General features: G+C 37.7%; 1 protein-coding gene across 6 annotated transcripts; it reads left to right on the top strand.

The window, feature by feature from the left end:
- The first annotated feature begins 9,319 nt into the window (after positions 1-9,319).
- LOC132107849 (arfaptin-2-like) lies at positions 9,320-22,188 on the top strand. 6 transcript variants are annotated; one of them, XM_059514144.1, is made up of 10 exons: positions 9,321-9,445; positions 9,763-9,819; positions 10,682-10,790; positions 10,889-10,951; positions 12,206-12,286; positions 16,794-16,909; positions 17,432-17,653; positions 20,019-20,176; positions 21,231-21,405; positions 21,481-22,188. In XM_059514144.1, exons 1-10 carry the CDS (start codon positions 9,323-9,325, stop codon positions 21,634-21,636), a joined length of 1,260 nt encoding a protein of 419 aa, XP_059370127.1. In that variant the 5' UTR covers positions 9,321-9,322; the 3' UTR covers positions 21,637-22,188. The 6 variants fall into 6 exon arrangements, with proteins under 6 accessions (XP_059370128.1, XP_059370131.1, XP_059370133.1 ...); XM_059514145.1 differs by lacking the exon at positions 9,763-9,819 and having other exon boundaries at positions 9,320-9,445; XM_059514147.1 differs by lacking the exon at positions 10,889-10,951.
- The last annotated feature ends 708 nt before the right edge of the window (positions 22,189-22,896 follow it).

Below are 22,896 nucleotides of genomic sequence, written 5' to 3'. Positions count from 1 at the left end.
ACTTTCCTCAGTGCACAGATTTTGGCCTTTGTTGGCAACTCTATCTCTGACATATGTAAGATCTTAGTCCTAACAAAACAGCATTCTGTGTTCTTTTGTCTGCACACAGGTTTTTCTAGTGTTTATCAGTTCAGCCCAAACCCAAGTGATATTTTTTAGGAACTGGGAAGGTCATAAGACCTTCGAAACACAGCATGTTTTGAGACTAGATGATTAAGATAGTGTGAAGTATTTCCCTCTACTTTGAAAATAGGAATATTGTCTCTTTTATGTCCTGTGAAAATGAGATGTCCTCTCTATGGCTCTCTGAATCTGCATGCAGTCTAGAAAGTGCCTGTGCTCTGATGCCAAACACAACAGCCAAGTGTAATGTAAATCGCATGAGGTGACAGAGGCAAAGGAAGATGCATGTCTGAGCTGTCAGGGCCAGACATTTCCATTAATAGCCTGTCAGGGTGCCTGTTTACACGAGAAAACTCTCCAAAAAGATGGAAATGAAAGATTTCCCTATCAGAAATACTGCTTGGCCCTTTACAACAACTCTATAAACGTAACTGAAGGTTAGCATGGTCATTTTTTGGAAGGAGCGAGGTAAGAAGAGACGTTAAGGAAGGAGCAACAACCTGTGGACACCCCTGTGAGACTTACCCAGGTAGAGGGTTATAAATTTCTGGTCAACACCAGAACGTGTGTTTGGCTTGTTAAAGTCACTTGTGAAAAATAGTAAGCGCTTATGCAAGTCTCAAGCACTTTATCATGCTAGAAACAATCTTAAAACAGCCGGAAATGACAGAACTGGGTCCGCAGGTGGTGTGTAAAATAGGTGAACTCTGGGAGATGTAGCCTCATTTTGGCTGGAATTAATATAATGACTTTAGCTGGTTATCAGTGTGATTCCCTTGCTGCTGAGTTATTATTCTTTATTTTTTCCATTTCCTCTTTCCCGCTTTTTATATTAAGTATAGGATTTAGAGAACACTGGAAACTGGCCTTAGACCAACTCTTGAGAAATATTATGTATTATTTGTTCACAGAGACACAAAAAGTCTACAGGGATCATGACCTGAAATAATTGACAGTTACCCTGCTGAGAAACAACATGTGCAGTGATACTGCGCAAGACAGAAAAGTGTGATATCACATAAAATGTGAGAAACTTCTCATGTTCTCACATACAGGGGCATCTCACATCATATTATATCTGTGCATACATTGTCCAGATTTATAATCAGAGTGAGATTTAACTAATGTGTTAATTATTTGTCTGATGTGATGGGGAAAATATATAATTTTTTTATTAAATATATTATTTATATATATTATTTTTTTAAATAAGAAAATGTTTAAATATTAATACTGTATTTTTAATATATATATTTTTATACATTTTATTTAAATTTTTAATTATACATGTATTTATTTATCTATTTAGTGATTTATTGCCTTGTTATTATCAGCATAATTTTAGTAAAGAGTTTAGTTAACAAAAAATTGACATTCATTTCATAATGTTCTAATATTTTGATCGTCCTTGGCTGTAGTGATCGCATCTTTCGTGCTGCATAAACTTCACAAGTTTGCGTAAAACCCGATGATCGTTTTTTTATTCATTTATTCATTTATTCATCATTTTTTATTCAGTTTCTTCCAGTGAGAATTTTCTGGATGTTACTTTGGCCAGGGTCAGGAGAAATGTGGTAAATATAATGAGCAAGCGCAGAATGCATTCTCCTTTTACTAATCAGGGAAAGTTCAAGGTTGGGCAGCACACACAAAAACAGACACACTCCGCATTCAATAAAATTTACGGGCAGCTGAGGAGATATTAAACAGAGTAAATGGAGGGGTAAAATGTAATTCTTCGTTGAAGTACCAGAGAAAATGAACATAAATTTTAAATGAAAAAAAAAACATCCTCAATAAAGCAGTGCTAAAAATAAAATCTGGACTAGAAATTTTGATGTAAATGAGTATTTTATTCAATTCTGAAAAATTGGTTAGTTTGATTTCCAGTGTTTCTTTGCTGTGTTACTTCTTTAGACAGAACTGTGTTCTAAAAGGCTATAAGAAGAAACATTAATTATGAGCAGAAAGCAGCACAAATAGTTAAAATGCATGGCACACAGCGCTCAGATTACTGCCTGTAACTTCACAGGACGTGGCCGCCTTTAAATTGCGTGCAAGCCATGTCTGCAGACGCTGGGAGCCAACCACAACTAGTATTCACAGAAAACAAAATTAACACTTAGGATATTATGCTAACAACCCCAAAAGGATTTATGATGCCTAAATAATTTTTATACAAATTTGCGGGCTCTTTTTTGGTCTCATTTTGTTTATGCAGGTGAAATTAACATGAAGAGTCACAGTGTTACCAGCAGGTTGGTGGAGCTGCTTGTTACTGGGTTTTACAAGTTGCTGTCACGACACACAGGGTCAAACGTTGGCAATAGAAACTTTGAATGGAAAGTGTTTTTAATCATGATAAATGAAAGAGGGATGATGGATCCCTAAAACTGAACATGATCATATTCAGATTATGGATAGTGAAGTCCAAAAAGTACATTTTTAATTTCATTTTTGGGTGATTTATCCCTTTAAATGTCCTAATATGGAATAAAATGAGTGAATATGGAATAATACTGTGATACTGTGCACATTTACAACATACAAGCTTATATAGGGCTGTGGGTGGCATTGAAACAACCACAGAATCAAGCAAAACATGTTAATTGTTTAAAGTAAACAACCAAGAGACAATGGCTTTCTGGTTACAAACTATTTTCCCAAGTGAAAGTCTGTGTGGTTTCTTGGTATCTCTAGTCCCAGACTATAAATTAAGGAGGATAGCAAAGTATAATATGATAGTGTTTTGGACCAACTTGATTTTTTGTGTGCAGAAATGTGGCTTGGGACTCTACAGACACTCTGGAGAATAGCGAGTAAAGAAGAAAAGAAAAAAAGACACTCTAGGAAAATAATCTGTCATCTTCCTTTGAGCCAAGACCAATTTCATCAATATTCAAAAGAAGCTATGTACATAAACAGTATTCCTGGCAAAGAGCCGTGTAATATTGACATGTAGGAAACTCCTCTGTAGATGTGAGTTAGGAACAAGCTGTGGTAAAACTCATCTTCTTGAAAGCAGCCTGAATAATTTTGCACTCAAACGGTTCCACCATGTTAATATAACACAAGAAGTTCTGCTTACAGAATAGATTTTTTTTGGTTTCTCAGAATTATCATGAAAAAATGTCACTACAGAACTGGAAAACCAATATTGTTTATCAGTTATGAAAACCCACAACACTCCACAGTTTCTGGAATGCCACTGGCTACTTTTTCTTAATTGTTTTTTTGGTCAAATGATCCCAATTTCCCAGCATAAACTGGTTCAGCCATGGTTCATCCTCGCCATAGCTATAACTCTTGCTAATTCCAGCTGGATTAAACAGTGCCTGAAATCCAGAGGTGGGTAGAGTACCCAAAAACTGTACTCAAGTAAAAGTAAAAGTACTTCTAGAAATATTTACTCAAGTAAAAGTAAAAGTACTAGTCTTGAATAGTTACTTGAGTAAGAGTAAAAGAGTATTGGATAAAAAATCTACTCAAGTAGTTAGTTACTAGTTACTTTGGGTCATATATACTGAGCCTATTTTTATTTAGATATATATATAAAATGTATGTAATGTATGTGTGCGTGTATAAATGTATTTATTTCATCAGCCTTTACTCCAATTTATGTAATTTATTATAAAACCCTGTCTGTTTACTTAAGTAACAGATATAGGTGTCATGCCATAACATATTTTTAATACGACTGACTTTATATTAAATGTGAATTTAACATTGAAAGTTAATGTGATATAAATATTGCTACTAATCTTTCATTGTTCAGAAAGAGAGCAAATAACATTTACATTATTAAAGATAATTTTCACTGACAGTCTATATTTCAATCACTCTCAGAAACTCCCATTAAAATCACTGAAACTGTTAACACTGTGAAATCAATATCTTAATTAAAGATTCGTACACACATCTGCATTTTGTTGTTCCTGCGAGAGAATTCGCCAGAAAGAGGTATTCAGTCAGTGAGCGAGTGAAGGAAGCACCGGCATTTCAGCGATGACTCATCGGAACACCTCTGATTGGCCAATGCGTTAATAAGCTCAAAAGAAACATGTGTGATTGGTTATAATGCGCAGCGCTGTATAAAAGCATCTATCTCTGGCTAAGCGCCAGCAAGCAATCACAGATCTGAATTTAGCAGCTGATGATATGACTCGCTGAACGTACTTGCACCAGTGTGATTGTATTAAAATTAATAAAATATTAATCGGCTATTTTTTGTCTTTTGGAAGCTGCATTCAACTTGACTCCCCTCTGTTATAAGCCACACACGTACAACAAACTAATGTCAGTGGTATCGTGTACTGTAATCGAATGTAGCCCAAGTTATTACCTGTTAAACAGTAGACAGCACACGCGGTGTTCATCTAATAAGGATCTCCATCGCTAGCAAATAATAACCTTTGCAGATTTCAACTCAGTGCAGTTCCAGCCACGTTTTCAACGCTCTTTCTGTTCTTAAACGTTACAACTCCGAGTGAACCACTTCAGACGCTCAGCGCGTGCGGCAGGGAACTGAACGACTCATTCAAACTGATTCATGAACCAATTCACTCGTTTGCCAACTGGTTTGATCAAGTCTTTGAACAGAATTGACTCAAAAGAATGAATCATTCACGAATGGGCATCGCTCATTGCCCAGAGAAAAGTAGACGGCGCGTTTGGAATAAACTGAAGCATTATAACATTTATTGCATTAAGATAAAGTAACGAGAGGAGCGTCGCCCACAGTAACGAAGTAAAAGTACAGATTTTTCCCCAAAAATTTACTCAAGTAAGAGTATAAAGTACCCATCTTTAAATATACTCCGAAAAGTATTCGTTACCCCAAAAAATTACTCAAGTAAATGTAACGAAGTAAATGTAACTCGTTACTACCCACCTCTGCTGAAATCCACCCAATTTAGCCCTGAAATATAGTTGATAGCCGACATGGAAAATAACATCACTGTCATTTTTCGCCAAGATCTGAAAGAGAGAACAGCTGCTCTGAAAATTGCCTTTGCTCTTCAAATTTCAAAGTGATCTTTCCTCTTAAGAGAATTTGCAAGATGGAAAATCAGCATTGATTCTTAATTCAGCTACTATAGTCACAAGAAAATTTTGTCATTAATCACTTACCCCCAAATCGTTCCATCGTCAGAATAGTCCATCTGCCATCAGTGGTTCAACCGTAATATCATAAAGAATACTTTCTGTACACAAAGAAAACAGAAATAACGACTTTATCCAGCAATTCGTCTTCTGTCTCTCCCCACATCACCGTAGCGCCATTTTGGAGAAAATATGAGCTGAACGTAGGAGGCGAACGCACTTCTGTGTCAGCCGCGCTGCACTGATGCACTGTTTTCTTTCAAACCAAAGCATAAATACATGCAGAAAACATATCCTTGTGGCTCGGCTGACACAGTATAGCGTATGCCGCTTGCGTCAGCTCATATTCTCCAAAATGGTGCTACGGTGATGTGGGGAGAGACAGAAGGAGAGGAATTGTTGAATAAAGTCGGTATTTTTGTTTTTTTCACGTACAAAAAGTATTCTCATTGCTTCATAACTTTATAGTTGAACCACTGATGGCAGATGGACTATTCTGACGATGCTTTTCATAATTTTTGTTCATAATTAAGTTCTGGGGTGGAGTATCCCTTTAAGGTGAGATTGCATGAAGTGACGCCTAACTGGCAATCATTATTAATTTAATTTAATTTAATTTAATTTTTACATTGGGGGAAAAACAGCATTCTGTACAGGTTTGGGTCAGTATAAATGACTTTCTTTTTACTGTTCCTTTTTAATGTTGTGCTGATTTCTAAGCATTACGTTGTTGTTTCTCTCTTTTCACCTTGTGTTTTCAGGAAGAGTTTTGGTGTTTGATGTTCACAGTCACGCATATCATGGATCCATAACAATGACGAATTGCACTCAGCCTGATTCAACAGCAAGCAAGAAGAAAAAAGGTTGACAGTTTGTTTGAAATGGCACATTACGAAAACTATAAAAGGACCAGGTCCATATGCTACACGGTGTAAACACGGAGCAATGTTTGTAATTATTTTGCTTGGGAATAATGACATAGCGGGCAAGAAATCTAGAGCATGGTGTGTTGCCATGTTTTCTTTCTTGCTTTGCTTTGAGGTCCTTGTCTCTGTGTCTTGATTGCAGTCAAGGAACTCAAAAAGGGCTGTGTGAGGATGAACCGCTGACCAACATCTGGAGGCACATTTAATGATCATTAAAAGCGTGACGGGATATTTACTGAATGGGAGGAAAAGAGTGGGAAGCTGCAGGGCTTTCGAAGGCACGGAATGGTTCTGTAATGCATGTCCTTGTGAAGAATTCAAACCTGGAGACTTTAAATTTAACAGGCCTTGTTTTCAGTTTATGTGTACCAGTAAACTTGCATCCAAATACATCTACTGTGGGTGGCTGTTTTGGTCTGCCTCACTGTCAGATTTGACCTAAGGTTCCCAGACAACAAAAATGCTCTAAACAGAAGGCTTGTGGTGAAGACACGACTTCTATAAGGTATGTGCTTGGAATTACAACCATAACTGCTATTACATTAACTTTATTGGTCCCAGGTGAACCCAGCACTATTATAGCAGATCACCCAATCAGAATAACCTTTTAAAGATCCTGTTTGCCCACAGGTTATTTTATTTCTATGATATTTAATGGATTGCCAAGTCCAAGAAATTATTTTTAGTAATGTATATTTTTCAAATCATCGCCCAAAATTCAGTTATAGAGATCATTTATTTGGATATTTTCTCTACTTTGCTTTGGCAGACAAAGTCTTCCTGTGCAAAGGGGCAAAATAACTGTTTTTTAACTGTGGTTAGTTTAGGAACTCACAAGAATGTTGAGGTCAAAGGTTAAAAGTTAAAGGATGTTCATTTGAACGGTCAAGCAAAAGCACACTTTTCCAATTTTGCACTTCCTCCTCATGCTTGATGCATATTGGCTTGCAAAGGTGAAGCATATGAGCCGTTTTACACATCAGCTAACACCTAATCCAATCCAAAAGACAGTAATCGTTCCTTCCGTCTTCAGCTTGGCCTCTAAATCATATTATTGATTTTTTTTTAAATAATAATAATAGATAATAATACCACACACATATATATGTGTATAACAATGCAGCTTCTGGACTTGGTTTAATCAATTAGTTTTAAATAATGGCAGTACTGTATGTAAAGTATATTTATCCAATTTGATTTAGAAATTCTATCTTGAATTACAAAATAGACATTTATCTAAACCATCAATACTCATGTGTCCTATTCTTAAAGAAAGAAAATTGTTGTTTAAATGATCAGCATAGATATTATGATATATTGTCTTCTGGAAAAAGTCTGAAAGAATTATATTAACTCAGATCTCAACTCGGTTCATAGCAGAGACTTATAAAAAGCATGTAGATCTTTACTCTTTATTAAAGGAGACATGTGCATAGACTAAAATTTAATGCATATACTGTAGTAGTCTTGTGGGGGATCAGACTTTGTTGGCCCAGTGCAGAAATGCACAATCAAATGTAAAACTGTAAAAACAAACATAAAAAAGTCAGGTACCTAAAAATGTGCCTCATGTGATGCTATATAAATTAAAATGTAAATAAATAAATGGTACAAAGAACAGTACATCAATATATGTAACGTATGTGTATATGCATACATATAATTTTGCCCAATTATTGAGAGAGAATGCTTTCAGTCAGTTACAGTAGTAATGGGTTAACAACAACAACTGGCGCTATTCATCCAACAGTATTCACCAGAGCCCTGTCCAAATGATGCTTACATTTCTGAAATAATACTGACACCTCCTGGTTATACTGAGTACAGCAGAAAACCTCTATTAATCAAAAGCTACGTTATCACTTTTAACCTTTGCACAAATTATTATTTCTATTTGGAATATATTTTGTGTGAAAATGTATAAAGGCACGGATGTTTATTCCTAAGTAATGCGGCGACGCTGCAGTAACCCTGAAGAATGTCACGTCGTCACTTCCGTTTGGAGAGAACAGAGGATTTGCGTTACCGAGCGACCAAGAGGATTGACAGAGGAGCCTGTGGAGATTATTTGCCCTCCAGACATCCATTAAAAAAACACACAAATCGCATTGTCATCATGGAATAATCTTAAATGCGGTGCGGGCGGTTCGGTTCAGCGGTTGAGACGGCAAACAGGCAAGTAAAGCTGCAGCAGATGGATCCGTGGTCCAGCATCCTCTCTTGTGTCTGTCCCGGTGTGACACGTAGCTGCTCCGGCTGAACCGCGTCATGGCGTCTGTTCACACTGACTGTAGTACCGAGTATAATCCGTCCCGACACCTTCGGTTCAGGGCACAGTTTCAACCGAAGCCTGTATATAATCTGCTTGTCTGGTTTTGCGTGCCCAGTGTTAAACGGCTGGCCTGTAGCATGTAATGTATGTAATATTGATTTTATGGTGAAACGTCCTTTGTGTATTTGGTATTGTGAATTTATTTAATATTCTTCTATTATTTTCTTATATATTACAACGCATAATGCTTCATTAAACCCATTTACTATATCTATCTCTCTCTCTCTCTCTCTCTCTCTCTCTCTCTCTCTCTCTCTCTCTCTATATATATATATATATATATATATATATATATATATATATATATATATATATATATATATATATTGTGTATTAAGAATATAACCAGTTATTGTAATTGAATCTATCTATCTATCTATCTATCTATCTATCTATCTATCTATCTACCTGTCTTTCTTAATTCTTTCTATCTATCTGTCCATCTGTTTTGCGTTCTTTCTTAATATCTGTCTCTGTCCATCTTTCTTTCTTCTATATCTGTCTATATTTCTGTCTGTTTATCATAGATAGACAGACAGGCCTAAATAGTCATAGACAAGAATATAGACAGATAAACATAACTGTTTATCATACAGTATAAAGATAAGCCTAGTGAAACGTCTATGTTTCACTTTGCCTATCTGTCTTTCATTCTTTCTTCTATATCTGTCTATATTTATTTATGTGTTTATCTAGGGCTATCTCTCTCTCTCTCTCTCTCTCTCTCTCTCTCTCTCTCTCTCTCTCTCTCTCTCTCTCTCTCTCTCTCTCTCTCTCTCTCTCTCTCTCTCTCTCTCTGTCTGTCTGTCTGTCTGTCTGTCAGTCGTATTCATCTGCAATGTGTCTTTTCTTGCAGATATTTATCATGACAGATAGTATTCTGAGCAAAGCCGCCACTATGGAAATCCCCATCAACAGTAATGGGGACAGCAGGACGGCTGAGGATGACAGTCTTGAGCAGGTGAGTATCCACTGTCCATCAAACCTGAGGAAAATCAACATCATATTTTCAGGCCTGCCATTCAGTTATGCCATGAACCACACCTGAATGCGATGTGAAATGTGTTCCTGTAGATATCGTGTGGCAGGCTCTGAGAGGCCTTGAACGGTTGGCTCAGTCACACATTAATGAGCTGTTGTAAATATACACCCTGTTAATTTAAGTCGTGCCACTCTGTTGTTTTCCGTTATTTCAGCACATTTTTGTCTTCTGTATTTATCTGTCTCACCATCTTTTTTTGACACTGTCTTCACATTTTATGTTTCTTCATGTCACAGGGTGCACAGATTGGTGGGAGCTTAGATGAAATTGTAGGCACACTGCCAGTGAACATGGTGAGGGAGAGTTTGTGGGTGTCCCTGTACGTTGGGGCCCCTTTCCCTTTGATTTAGTGTGGTTGATGGTTTGCATAGTTGCACACATAGTAGTCATTGACTTATCATGGGGGCTGGGCAAATGTTGGTGTAGGATTATTACAAACAGGAGCTGTTTACTGGAACAGAAGAGACATGAAAAACAGTCATGCAAATACAGTAGATCAATTTGCATGTTTTATAGCGACTTTTCTTAATAGGATTTCCCTTGAACTAAGAATGTTTAGTTGATTGATAGATTTTTGAATCGACACATTTTTAAAGGTTTTAAAAAGGCAAGGCTTTAATATTAATATAAGTCTGTATTTTTAAGTAAAAATAAGCTTTTAGTCTAGTATATGAACACTAGAAATGGTTTTTAAAGGATAATTTAGAATTTTGTGTGCTTATTTCTTCTTGTCATCATCCCAGTCTTCTAATTGTTGATTAAAACTAAAACCTTACAAAATAAATGTTGGTAAATGAACAAGATGACATAAAATGTAATCAAAATGAACAGAAAAGCTATAATAAATTAAAGCTAATCAGGAATATATATACATATATATATATATATTATTAGTTGTGTCAGCAGCACATAAAAAATGAAAAAGCAAAATGAAGATGAAAACTGAAAATACAAAAAATTCCAATATATTAATAAAAACAATTTATAAACATTATAACAGTATATAAATAGTACCAATATAATACTGCTTCATCCTCACTTTTGATACCCACTTGTGTTTTCCCCACCTAGTGTGACCGGTTTGTGGTAAATGTGTTTTTTGTCTCTTTGCTAGAGATTGTAATATTCTGTAATATTAAATCCCATCATATTCAGGACTTGCAGCAGGTGATGGTGTCTGGACCAAACCTGAATGAAACCAGCATTGTGTCTGGAGGCTACGGAGGGGCAGCGGAGGGCATCATACCCACCAGTTCCATCAAAGGTAAAGACAAGTGTCCGATTCTGATCTGATCTGATGCAGCATCTAAGTCATGTTCCTGGCAAGGTTCAGCTTACATCTCTGCTGACGTATATGTTTAGGACCAGCTATACGTTTCAACCCGGAGTATTTTGACAGAAGATGTGGCAACGCGCCCAAACCAGGTGTCTGTGTATTGTATATGCATGCTAACTTGACAGAAGATCTTATTTTAGAATCTTTGTCCCTACAGCATCCTCTCTCTCTCCTGGTGTAAAATGTGTTCGTCAGCATTTTAACAGCAAACGTTTGGCTTTTTTCTACAGGGAGCTGAGGACAGTCGCATGGTGGATGCATGTTTGCTCATGCAACATAAACCTCTTGTTTGTTTTAAATTGACTGTAGACATGTTTGTAACAAAAATGTTTGTGGCCTGATTTATATATATGTGGAATGCACAATAATTCCTTTAATGGCGTTTCTTTATGCTCAATAACATGACTGGCCTTAACACATTAACACAGCACTAATAGAGATACTAGAATACAAACCTAACTGACGCAGTCAGTGGCGGTCCATGAGGATTTAAAAAAAAAAAAAATTATATACATTTATTTGATATGTTTTGTCATTTGAATATCCATTCTGTTTGGTCAGTTTATCAGAAGAGCCTTTATGTTGTTATTTTCCTCTGAAATTTGTGAAGTAATTAAAACAGTTAAGTTGAATATGAATTTATATATTGAAAACTGACGACAAGTGTAAGTTTCAATTTTATAAATATGTGACACTAAATGTAAATGTACGTAATATTTAACAATAGAACAGTTTTTACTGTATTTTTGATCAAATAAATGCAGCCTCAGTGATCATAAGAAATTTTGAAAAAACATTGGAAAAAAATCTTGCCAACCAATGGTAGTTTGTATATACTGTTTTAATTTTTTAAATGCTGCAATCTTTTAACACATGTATGCTGACCATCACTGTACGAAGTCAGTCTGTTAGCAGCAGTCTTGTTTTTCATTCGTTTCATCCTCTACTTCTAACTTTTATTACCTAACCATTTTATAAAGACGCCATTTTCATATCTTTTGGTCACCTTGTCCTAAAGAAACCTCCTTAATAAAACTTCTCCTTTTAAGCATCCACTGTTAATTTTTGTTAAAACATCACAATGGTTCATGCATACATCATAATCACCAATATTATTATTGTTTTGATAAATTTTGATTATTCAGTCTATGAAATCATTGTGCATTTGATTATGTTTACTAAAATCTCCACTACAGAATAATCATCGTACCACCTGGTTCATGTGCATTACTCATCCGTATTACCACAAAACACTAAATGTTGCAATTTCCCTAATGGCCTTTCACTTAAACTAAACCTCCATCCCATTCCTCCACCCGTCCACTGTTATTCATTCATTTCAGATATCCGCTCCAAATCCAGGGGCATCACTCCCAGCCATTCAGCCTCCAGTCGGATAGCAAACCAGCCAGGACATTACCCAGGTATCTCAGAGGCTCCACCACCTCCTGGCAATGCCAGAAACATTTTCAGCCCATTATTATCAGTCATTACTCATTTATTGTCATCACACCTTTTATTCTTGTCCCGATTCATTTTCCAGTCTGAGGAATTAAAGATGACTGGTTATGCAAAGAATTTCTATTACATGAGATGTCTATGAAGTCAGTGTTGTGACCTTTATAGACACAATCAGAATCAGAATCAGAATGAGCTTTATTGCCAGGTATGTTTACACATACGAGGAATTTGTTTCCGTGACAGAAGCTCCGCAGTACAACAGAATGACAGCGACAGAACATAAAACACATAATAAAAGAATATAAAAATACAAAAAATACAAATAAGTAGATAAGGAATGACAATATACAAATTGACAATTGTAGGCAGGTATATTACAAAAATGCAGTTATGTATGTACATGTATATTATGTGCAAAATTTAAGTGTATACTAAGTATGTGTGTTAGATAAATTAAGTGTATGTGTATATAAATATAAAGTGTAGTGTGTTCAGTGTGTATCAGCTGTTCATAAGATGGATTGCCTGAGGGAAGAAACTGTTCCTGTGTCTGGTCGTTCTGGTGCTCAGTGCTCTTTAGCGTCGACCAGATGGCAACAGTTCAAAGAGGGAGTGTGCTGGATGTGAGGGGTCCAGAGTGATTTTAACAGCCCTTTTGCTCACTCTGGATAAGTACAGTTCTTGAATAGATGGGAGAGTTGAGCCGATGATTCGCTCAGCAGTCCGGACTACCTTCTGTAGTCTTCTGAGGTCAGATTTAGAAGCTGAGCTGAACCAGACAGTTACTGAAGTGCAGAGGATGGATTCGATGATGGTGGAGTAGAACTGTTTCAGCAGCTCCTGTGGCAGGTTAAACTTCCTCAGCTGGCGAAGGAAGTACAACCTCTGCTGGGCCTTTTTCACAATGGCGTCAATGTGAATGTCCCACTTCAGGTCCTGAGAGATAGTGGTGCCCAGGAACCTGAATGACTCCACTGCAGTCACAGTGCTGTTCATGATGGTGAGTGGGGGGAGTGCAGGGGGGTTTCTCCTGAAGTCCACAATCATCTCCACTGTTTTGAGCGTGTTAAGCTCCAGGTTGTTGAGAGTGCACCAGACAGCCAGCTCTTTAACCTCCTGCCTGTAAGCAGACTCGTCACCGTCCTGAATGAGGACGATGAGTGTGGTGTCGTCTGCAAACTTCAGGAGCTTGACAGAGAGGTCCTTAGATGTGCAATCATTAGTGTACAGGGAGAAGAGCAGTGGGGAGAGAACGCAGCCCTGGGGAGCTCCGGTGCTGATTGTATGGGTGCTGGATGTGTATTTTCCCAGCCTCACTAGCTGCTGCCTGTCAGTCAGGAAGCTGTTGATCCACTGACAGACGGAGGTGGGCACGGAGAGCTGAGTTAGTTTGGGCAGGAGGAGGTTTGGCATGATCGTGTTAAAAGCCGAGCTGAAGTCCACAACCAGGATCCTCACATGGGTTCCCGGTCTGTCTAGGTGTTGCAGAACATAATGCAGTCCAAATGTTTACTGCATCGTCCACAGACCTGTTTGCTCTGTAGGCAAACTGAAGAGGATCCAGCAAGAGTCCAGTGATGTCCTTCAGGTGGGCCAGCACCAGTTTTTCAAATGACTCCATGACCACAGACGTTAGAGCCACAGGCCTGTAGTCGTTTAGTCCTGTAATTTTGGGTTTCTTTGGGATGGGGATGATGGTGGAGCGTTTGAAGCATGAAGGGACTTCGCACAGCTCCAGCGATCTGTTGAAGATCTTTGTGAAGATGGGGGCCAGCTGGTCAGCACGGGATTTCAGACAGGCTGGTGTAACACAATCTGGGCCTGGTGCTTTTTTCCTTTTCTGCTTCCGGAAGACCTGGCGCACCGCATCCTCGCTGATCTGTATTGCAGGTGTGGGGGAGAGGGGGGATGCAGGAGGTGTGAATGGTGAGAGTGCTTGATTGGAGAGGTGTTCAGGATGGGTTGCAGGAGCTGTTAATGGTGTGAACGGTTGTGTCAAAGTCAAAGTCACCTTTATTTATATAGCGCTTTAAACAAAATACATTGCGTCAAAGCAACTGAACAACATTCATTAGGAAAACAGTGTCAATAATGAAAAAATGATAGTTTAAGGCAGTTCATTATTGAATTCAGTTATGTCATCTCTGTTCAATTAAATAGTGTCTGTGCATTTATTTTCAATCAAGTCGACGATATCGCTGTAGATGAAGTGACCCCAACTAAGCAAGCCAGAGGCGACAGCGGCAAGGAACCGAAACTCCATCGGTGACAGAATGGAGAAAAAAAACCTTGGGAGAAACCAGGCTCAGTTGGGGGGCCAGTTCTCCTCTGACCAGACGAAACCAGTAGTTCAATTCCAGGCTGCAGCAAAGTCAGATTGTGCAGAAGAATCATCTGTTTCCTGTGGTCTTGTCTTGGTGCTCCTTTGAGACAAGGTCTTTACAGGGGATCTGTATCTGGGGCTCTAGTTGTCCTGGTCTCCGCTGTCTTTCAGGGATGTAGAGGTCCTTTCTAGGTGCTGATCCAGCATCTGGTCTGGATACATACTGGATCCGGGTGACTGCAGTGACCCTCTGATCTGGACACAGACTGGATCTGGTGGCCACGGTGACCTCGGAACAAAAGAGAAGCAGACAAATATTAGCGTAGATGCCATTCTTCTAATGATGTAGCAAGTACATAGGGTGTTATGGGAAGTGTTTCCGGTTCCGGTTTACCTAATTAATGCAGCCTAAAAATCCTTTAACGGATTTGGATAATAAAAGCATATTAGTATGTTATGTGTATGCCAGGTTAAAGAGATGGGTCTTTAATCTAGATTTAAACTAGATGTGGAGAGGTGTGTGTGGAGAGGTGTTCAGGGCAGGTGATGGGTGTTCTTTCAAACCTGCAGTAAAACTCGTTCAGATCGTCTGCCAGTCGTTGATTCTCCACAGTGCTGGGGGGTGGTGTCTTGTAATTGGTGATCTTCTGTAGACTTTTCCACACTGATGCTGAGTCGTTCGAAGTGAACTGAGTCCTTATTTTTTCAGAATAATTCATCTGTGCCACTCTGATCTCCTTTTCCAGTGTGTATTTAGCCTGTTTATACAAGACATTGTCCCCCTTCCTGTAAGCATCTTCTTTGGCCTGACGGAGCTGTCTGAGTTTTGCAGTGAACCACGGTTTGTCATTGTTGTAATTTAGTTGAGTCTTGGTAGGAATACACATATCCTCACAGAAACTGATATATGATGTTACGGTCTCTGTGAGTTCATCCAGATCGGTGGCAGCAGCTTCAAAAACACTCCAATCAGTGATGTCAAAACAAGATTGTAAATCCTGCTCTGCTTCATTAGTCCATCTTTTTACAGTCCTTAATACAGGTTTAGCTGATTTTAGTTTCTGCCTGTAGGTCGGTATAAGATGAACCAGAAGGTGATCAGAACGTCCCAAAGCTGCTCGTGGAACAGAGTGATATGCATCCTTTATTGTTGTGTAACAGTGATCCAGTATATTACTGTCTCTGGTGGGACAGGTAACATGCTGTCTGTATTTTGGCAGTTCACGGGAGAGATTGGCTTTATTAAAGTCCCCGAGAATGATTAAAACAGAGTCCGGGTGTTGTTGTTCTGTCTCTGTGATCTGCTCAGCGAGTTTCTGTAAAGCCAGATTTACTTGTGCTTGCGGAGGAATGTAAACACTAACCAGAATGAACGAGTGAAACTCCCGCGGCGAATAGAACGGCTTGCAGTTGACAAACTGCATTTCTAGATCAGGACAGCACATCTTCTTTAACACGGTTACATCTGTACACCACCGTTCATTGATGTAAAAGCATGTCCCGCCGCCGCGCGATTTCCCCGTTGATTCTGCGTCGCGATCCGCTCTAAACAGCTGAAAGCCCGGCAGATGGAACGCGCTGTCCGGTATGGCGTCATTCAGCCAGGTTTCCGTGAAACACAGAGCAGCAGAGTGTGTGAAATCCTTATTTGTCTGAGAAAGCAGAAGCAGTTCGTCCGTTTTGTTGGGTAGAGAGCGTAGATTTGCCAGATGGATGCTAGGCAACGGCGTTCGAAATCCGCGCTTCCTGAGTCTGACGAGCGCGCCAGCTCGGATTCCCCGCCTGCGCGTCCTGAAGCGTTTGATCAGCGCCGCTGCTCCTCCGATAACAATATTCAATAAAGCGTCTGAATAATTGAAATCCGGAAAAACATCTTGTGGTGCGTTCTGCCGAATGTTCAGCAGTTCATCCCTGGTGAAACTGATTGCAGGAATATAACTAAAGACAGGACAAACTAACAAAAAGACAAAAACATATGCAGAGCACGTCACGGAGGCAGCCATCCTGTACCGGCGCCAAGTCACAATTTCACATTACCGGCGCCAACACAACTGGGTTGTGTTATTCAAAACCAGAATGAAATTATATTGTGTATTTTGTTATGGTCCCCTATTTATAATAAAAGTACCAACATTTTGTACTCTCAGCTCCCAGCATGCACCACAGTAACAGCAACCCATCCATGATGTCAGAGGACGCCACAAGAGGAGTAGCTGTTGAGAAATTTGACAGTGTGAAAAAGTGGAGCATTAACACGTACAAGGTACAGTAATTTCATGTTTTAAATGTTCACAGAGACAGAATTTGTTCAAAAATACAGTATATAAAAAAAACTTACTATTGTGGAATGTTATTAAAATTTTAAATGTTTTTTATTTTTTATTTTTACTTTAACAGATTTTAAAATTTATATATTGCCGTTATGACAAAACTGAATATTCAAAATCATTACTCCATTCTTCATACTAATATGCTGATTTGGTTCTCAGGAAACATTCATGGTGAAAACAATTGTGCTGCTTTATATTTTTAAGAAATTGTGATTTACATTTAGGATCCTTCATTGACTAGAAAATATATAAAAATAAAAAAATTTGTATCATTATAAATGTCTTTACTGTCACCTTGGAGCAATCGAACTTGTCTTTGCTTCATAAAAGTATTAATTTATTCATTTACTTACTGATCACAAGTATTTTTTTAAATGCTTTATGTAAGTATTTAGGCTTTATAAAGATAAACTGTGTAGGGATTCATATGTATCTTGCCTTCTCTTCTTCACCAGTGCACAAAACAGATGTTTTCGGAGCGCTTCGGTCGTGGCACAAAGACGGTGGACCTGGAGCTTGAGGCTCAGATTGATGTGCTAAGAGAGACTAAGATGAAGTACGAGCAAATTCTGAGACTAGCACGTGAGCTCACCAGCCACTTCTACAACATGGTGCAGACTCAACAGGCTCTTGGAGACACCTTTGCTGATCTTAGCCAGAAATCACCAGAACTGCAGGTACTAATAATTTTTTGCCATTAGGTTACATATCGCCACTGAATCTTAACATAGTGTCCCATTTTAAATGGTTTTTGCAAACGAAAGAATTACCAGCACTTTTTTGCCTTGTAGATAGTTCAGTAAGTCAAAAAAGACGTACAGTACTGTCCAAAACAGTATCTTGTATTATATATTTATATTTAGAGTAGATTTTGCTTTCATTGCATTGCAGCTTACACAGTGTTGGGGAGTAACTAGTTACATCTAACGGCGTTACGTAATTTAATTACAAAATAAATGTAACAGTAATCAGTTACTAAGAAAAAATGAGTAATTAAATTACAGTTACTTATGAAAATTGTAACAATAACAAAGAGGATAACATTTGAATATTTACACACATCCACATACAGCTTATTTCTTTCCCAAATTGCACTAAGACATATGGCCCATAATCTCCGAGACGCGGAAAACACATTCGTAGAATCCAGTCATAAAAATGGAATTCAGCCTATAACACAATATGCCACATTTTGGACGAATAAATCAAAAGTAGGTCAGTACACTTGAATCAAAACCCGATATGGACTGATGTCTGTGAATATTAAGCCGCAAAAAGACTGAATATGAATCCTGCACGTTCTGCGTGTCTGTGGAAATCAGGCGCTGACTGGACATCGGGAGAACCGGGACTATTCCCGGTGGCCTGGCAGACGATTTGGCCTTCTACTTTAATATTGTTATTGTATAATTGCAGGCCGAATATATTAAAGCGATTATTTCCGAATCCGCCATTCGATAATTAAATCTCTAATAAATCATGAATCGGTTAGTCGTGACTGGCAATGGTTGGGCTCGCGCACTCTCTGTGCCTCCGCCGAACGGTTTGGATCAGACTCCGAGTAATCAATGCGAGAGAGAGAGACCCGAGTGAACTGTGTAAGCGCACAGCTGGAGCAGAGAAGCGACACTTCTGTTCAGGGTTTCAGGTGCAGGTCAGTTTCATCTGTAAATATGCTAATGTAGTTTTGTCTTTGTTTACTTAGTCAAGCAGCAGCAGCACATTGCTCGCAATCACTCAAAATACTGTATAAACGACGTCATTATTATCTTTTGTAGTGTTGCAGTAGTAAGTTAGCAAACAAATCATCATATTTTATCATAGGTTTAGGGGGAGCTAGTGGATACAAAAACACAACCCTTAGGAAAATTAATGTAGCCTATGGTATGGCACTAACCGTGGTTTAACTATGGAATTTGTAGTAAAAATAAAAAAATTCATTTGCCAAAAAAACAAAATTGCACTTACAAAACATGGTAAAAGTCAAATAAAAATCTTCAGTATTAAAGTCATGAGAGAGATGGGTGGATAATGGAAGTGAAGGTGCAGTTCAGGAGGGAACTCTTAATTACGTTGCAAGTCCCCAACCTAAGGATTCAAATCTTTTTCATGTCAGGTCCAAAAAAAAAATAGGGTTGTCCATGTTTCAGAATGGGTTGTGGGTGTATGAGTGTGAGATTTCCCAGCCTATTTTTTTTCCCAGTCCGCCCCTCATGGAAATTAATCTCTAGAACAGTCACTTCATGAGCATTTTTTACTTATTTTGAGAAACTATCATCATATCATATACAAAGAGACAGCAGTGTTTCAAAAAGACACCAATGTTTCAGGATTTTAGTACACAAAATAGGACACATGCTTATTAGATAACCGTATTTGAGTTGATGTATATGCTTTTATTTTTTTTATTAACTATTTTTCCCCAAACCATTGTTAGATGCAGTTAGATGCCTGTAGTTATGCAAAGATTTGGTTTCAAAAACAGTATCTATAAACTATTTCTTTTGATTTTAAATCTGCTTTGAACTTCAGATCAATCTCTAAGTAAAAGGCAGTACTAAAGTCTGATTGTGTGGTGGATGTTTTCAAATTTGATCATCTTAATTTAAGTGATGAAGGATGGTGAAAGTCTGACAGTATTCAGCACTACTGTTAAGGTTAAACCTGCATGGTGTAAAATGGTTGAAGATGATTAACAGTTGCAAATTAACATTCATTAGAAATTTATAAAAGTAATCAAAATGTACTCAAAAGTAATTAGTTACATTACTTTATTAAAGTAATTAAAAAAGTTACACTACTATTACATTTTAAATAGGGTAACTTGTCATCTGTAACCTATAACATTTCCAAAGTAACCTTCCCAACACTGAGCTTACATATATACATACATATACATTTCTCAAAATGTCTGAAAATATTTGTTTCCACAAAATTTTTGTATAACATGAATATGCCTTTACTCTATTTCATGGTTTTATAGCAGTATAAATAACATTATCCTAAACCTTATTTATTTGTATTTATTTTTTACTTTTCCAGGATGAGTTTGGCTATAATGCAGAGACGCAAAGACTGCTAAGCAAGAATGGAGAGACGCTCCTGGGTGCCATCAATTTCTTTGTGTCCAGCATTAATACACTAGTCAACAAAACCATGGAGGACACACTCATGACCATCAAGATGTATGAGAATGCAAGGTATCAAACATTTGATATTAATGAGTTACATGTTACATAAGTAACTTTTGTAATATCTGCTATATATACATATATATATATATATATTTTTTTCAATCTGTATATGTAATTGTTTGCTAAGCTAAGAACCCCCCAAATGAGGATGGATCAAAGACTTTTTACATTTGTTTCAGGAGACAAGTATATCATAACAAAAAGGGCTTTAGAAGTTAATGTATTTTTTTATTTCAATATCATTTAACATTAGCGAATCACTGGAATTTGTATTGCAAGTGAGTTTGTCAGTCTGTTGCATCATGTCTTCTTCACCCGCCCCCCCCCACATGAATCACGTTTTTGGTCCACACATAAGTAAATGATAGCCAAAACTGAGAGCTTGTGATTCATCAGAATATCCTCTTTTATGTTTTCCAGCAGAAAAACTCATACAAGTCTGACAGCTCTAACTATGATATTGAAGGGGTCATATGCTGTTGCTAAAAATAACATTATTTTGTGTATTTGGTGTAATGAAATGTTTATGTAATTTAAGGTTAAAAAAACATTATTTTCCACATAATGTACATTTATTGTTTCTCCTCTAAGCCCCGCCTTTCTGAAACCCATTTATTTTTACAAAGCTCATCGTTCTAAAAAACGAGGTGTGCTCTAATTGGCCAACTATCCAGTGTGTTGTGATTGGCCGAATACCTCAAGCCTGTGACGGAAATGTTATGCCCCTTAACATACTGTGATGCCATGTCCCGGCACGATGAGACAAAAACCATAACATCCATTACAAATACATATTGTACAAAGGGTGTGGTTGACTCTTAACTTTGATAAAGAATATCTCTTTGGATTTGAGACTTTAGTCTTTGCAACTTTACAGATCTTCTTTATGCACCAAGAGCTTGTAACACTCCATAGAGAAAAGAATAATTGAAATCGCATCATATGACCCCTTTAAGGGATTTGCAGCCTGTATATCAAGGAGAATTTCTTTTCTTTATTTTATCCAAGGATTATGTAGGTTTATTGAATCAGCTTATACTTATGAGTACTGATGTTTCAGACTGGAGTTCGATGCCTATAGAACTGACCTGGAGGAGATGAGCGTGGGTCCGCGGGACGCTGCAGCAATGGTGCGCATTGAGATAGCTCAACAGCAGTACCAAATCCATAAAGACAAGTATGAACGACTACACAGTGATGTCAGCGTCAAGCTCAAATTTTTGGAGGAGAATAAGGTACCATGTTGATATCAACTTTTTTTATTTCATGAGTCACAAATATTACTTAGTTTTAATATTTTAACTTTCCAGGTTAAGGTGATGCACAAGCAGCTCCTACTGTTTCATAATGCTGTCTCTGCGTATTTCGCTGGAAACCAGCAGCAACTTGAACAGACTCTCAGACAGTTCAACGTGAAATTGAAGCCACCGGGTTCTGACAAGCCTTCCTGGCTTGAGGAACAGTGATCACTTTGTCAATGTAAAGAGACACTCGAACATGGAAACCCGAAAATGGATGGGCGGGGATGATAAAGTGGTTTGTATGAATGATTAAGTAGTTGTTTTTACATTGCCAAACCTTGGAAAGATGCCCAGAACATCTTGAAATAAATATTAAATTTATCCAAATGGCTTATGGAAACTAACTGTGGTTGCGTTTTACAGCTGCCTTAACTATATTGTATACATTCAAAGTAATATGTCGCAAAATTACAATTCAAATCAATCACATAACTCATGTTCTGTAAAAAAACAAATGTTTTCTGAGGCATTCATAGTCATAAAAACACAACTGTTCCATATACATTGAGCACCTCGCAAGCCAATTTATATTCTTTGTTTTATCATAGAGTAGAGCCATTTGTTTTTAATGTAAGGTTGTTTGAAAGAGGACTGTGTCATGGTAAAAGAATGAAAATTGCTCACAGTATGTGTCTATCATAAGAAGGTTAATAATATATTTATATTTATGTAAATTGTGAAGTCCTATCTATGAAATTAAAACACATTGGAAAGCGATATGAGTGGTGTCTCTCTTACTTTTACTGCCACATGGCAGCCAGGTTTAGTTTCTGAGCTCCATCTTCAAACTTTGACTAGCTGCCTGCAGACACTACTGGTGAAACCTAGAAAAATTAACCACTTTTCCTAGATTGGATTGTTATTCCCTTGACTCTGTGCTCCACTAAGAGAAGGGCTTGGTGTCACTGTGGTAATCAAATTGAGTCATGCTTTGTTAAGGGATGGAAGAACTTCGCCTTAACAAGAATGTGTTGCATCTGCAATTATATTTTCCTTGTGTTACTCAGTTTTTTATATTGATTCAGCCTGGTATTTTATCTCCTTAAAATACTGTTTCATGTAACAGCCCACTTCTACTTGCAGAGACGGTCAACAGGGGACTACTATATATTCCATTATACAGTCCACTCCTTTATTTCCACACAGATGTTATTTTTCGAAGGTACAATTGTGTAGTAAAATGTAGCCTACATAGATTGGTATTTAACTTGGTTTTAGTCAAGAAAATAAAAATGTATCTGATTTGCTATGGTTCTCTTCTAAAATGTACAATGTTTTACAAAAATGACTCATCCCTCGAAATTAAAATACACGTAGAATTTTCATTCCAAAAACAAAAAGAAAATCTGATTCTTTAATGAGTTAAGTTTTGGGGGATTTTATGGTTGGTTGTCTATATTCCCCATTAGAACATTTACACAGAAA

The sequence above is a fragment of the Carassius carassius genome, chromosome 28 (assembly GCF_963082965.1).
Source record: "Carassius carassius chromosome 28, fCarCar2.1, whole genome shotgun sequence".
NCBI classification, from domain to species: domain Eukaryota; kingdom Metazoa; phylum Chordata; class Actinopteri; order Cypriniformes; family Cyprinidae; genus Carassius; species Carassius carassius.
Note: the sequence above shows the minus strand (reverse complement) of the source record. Positions and strands in the feature narration are given on the sequence as shown.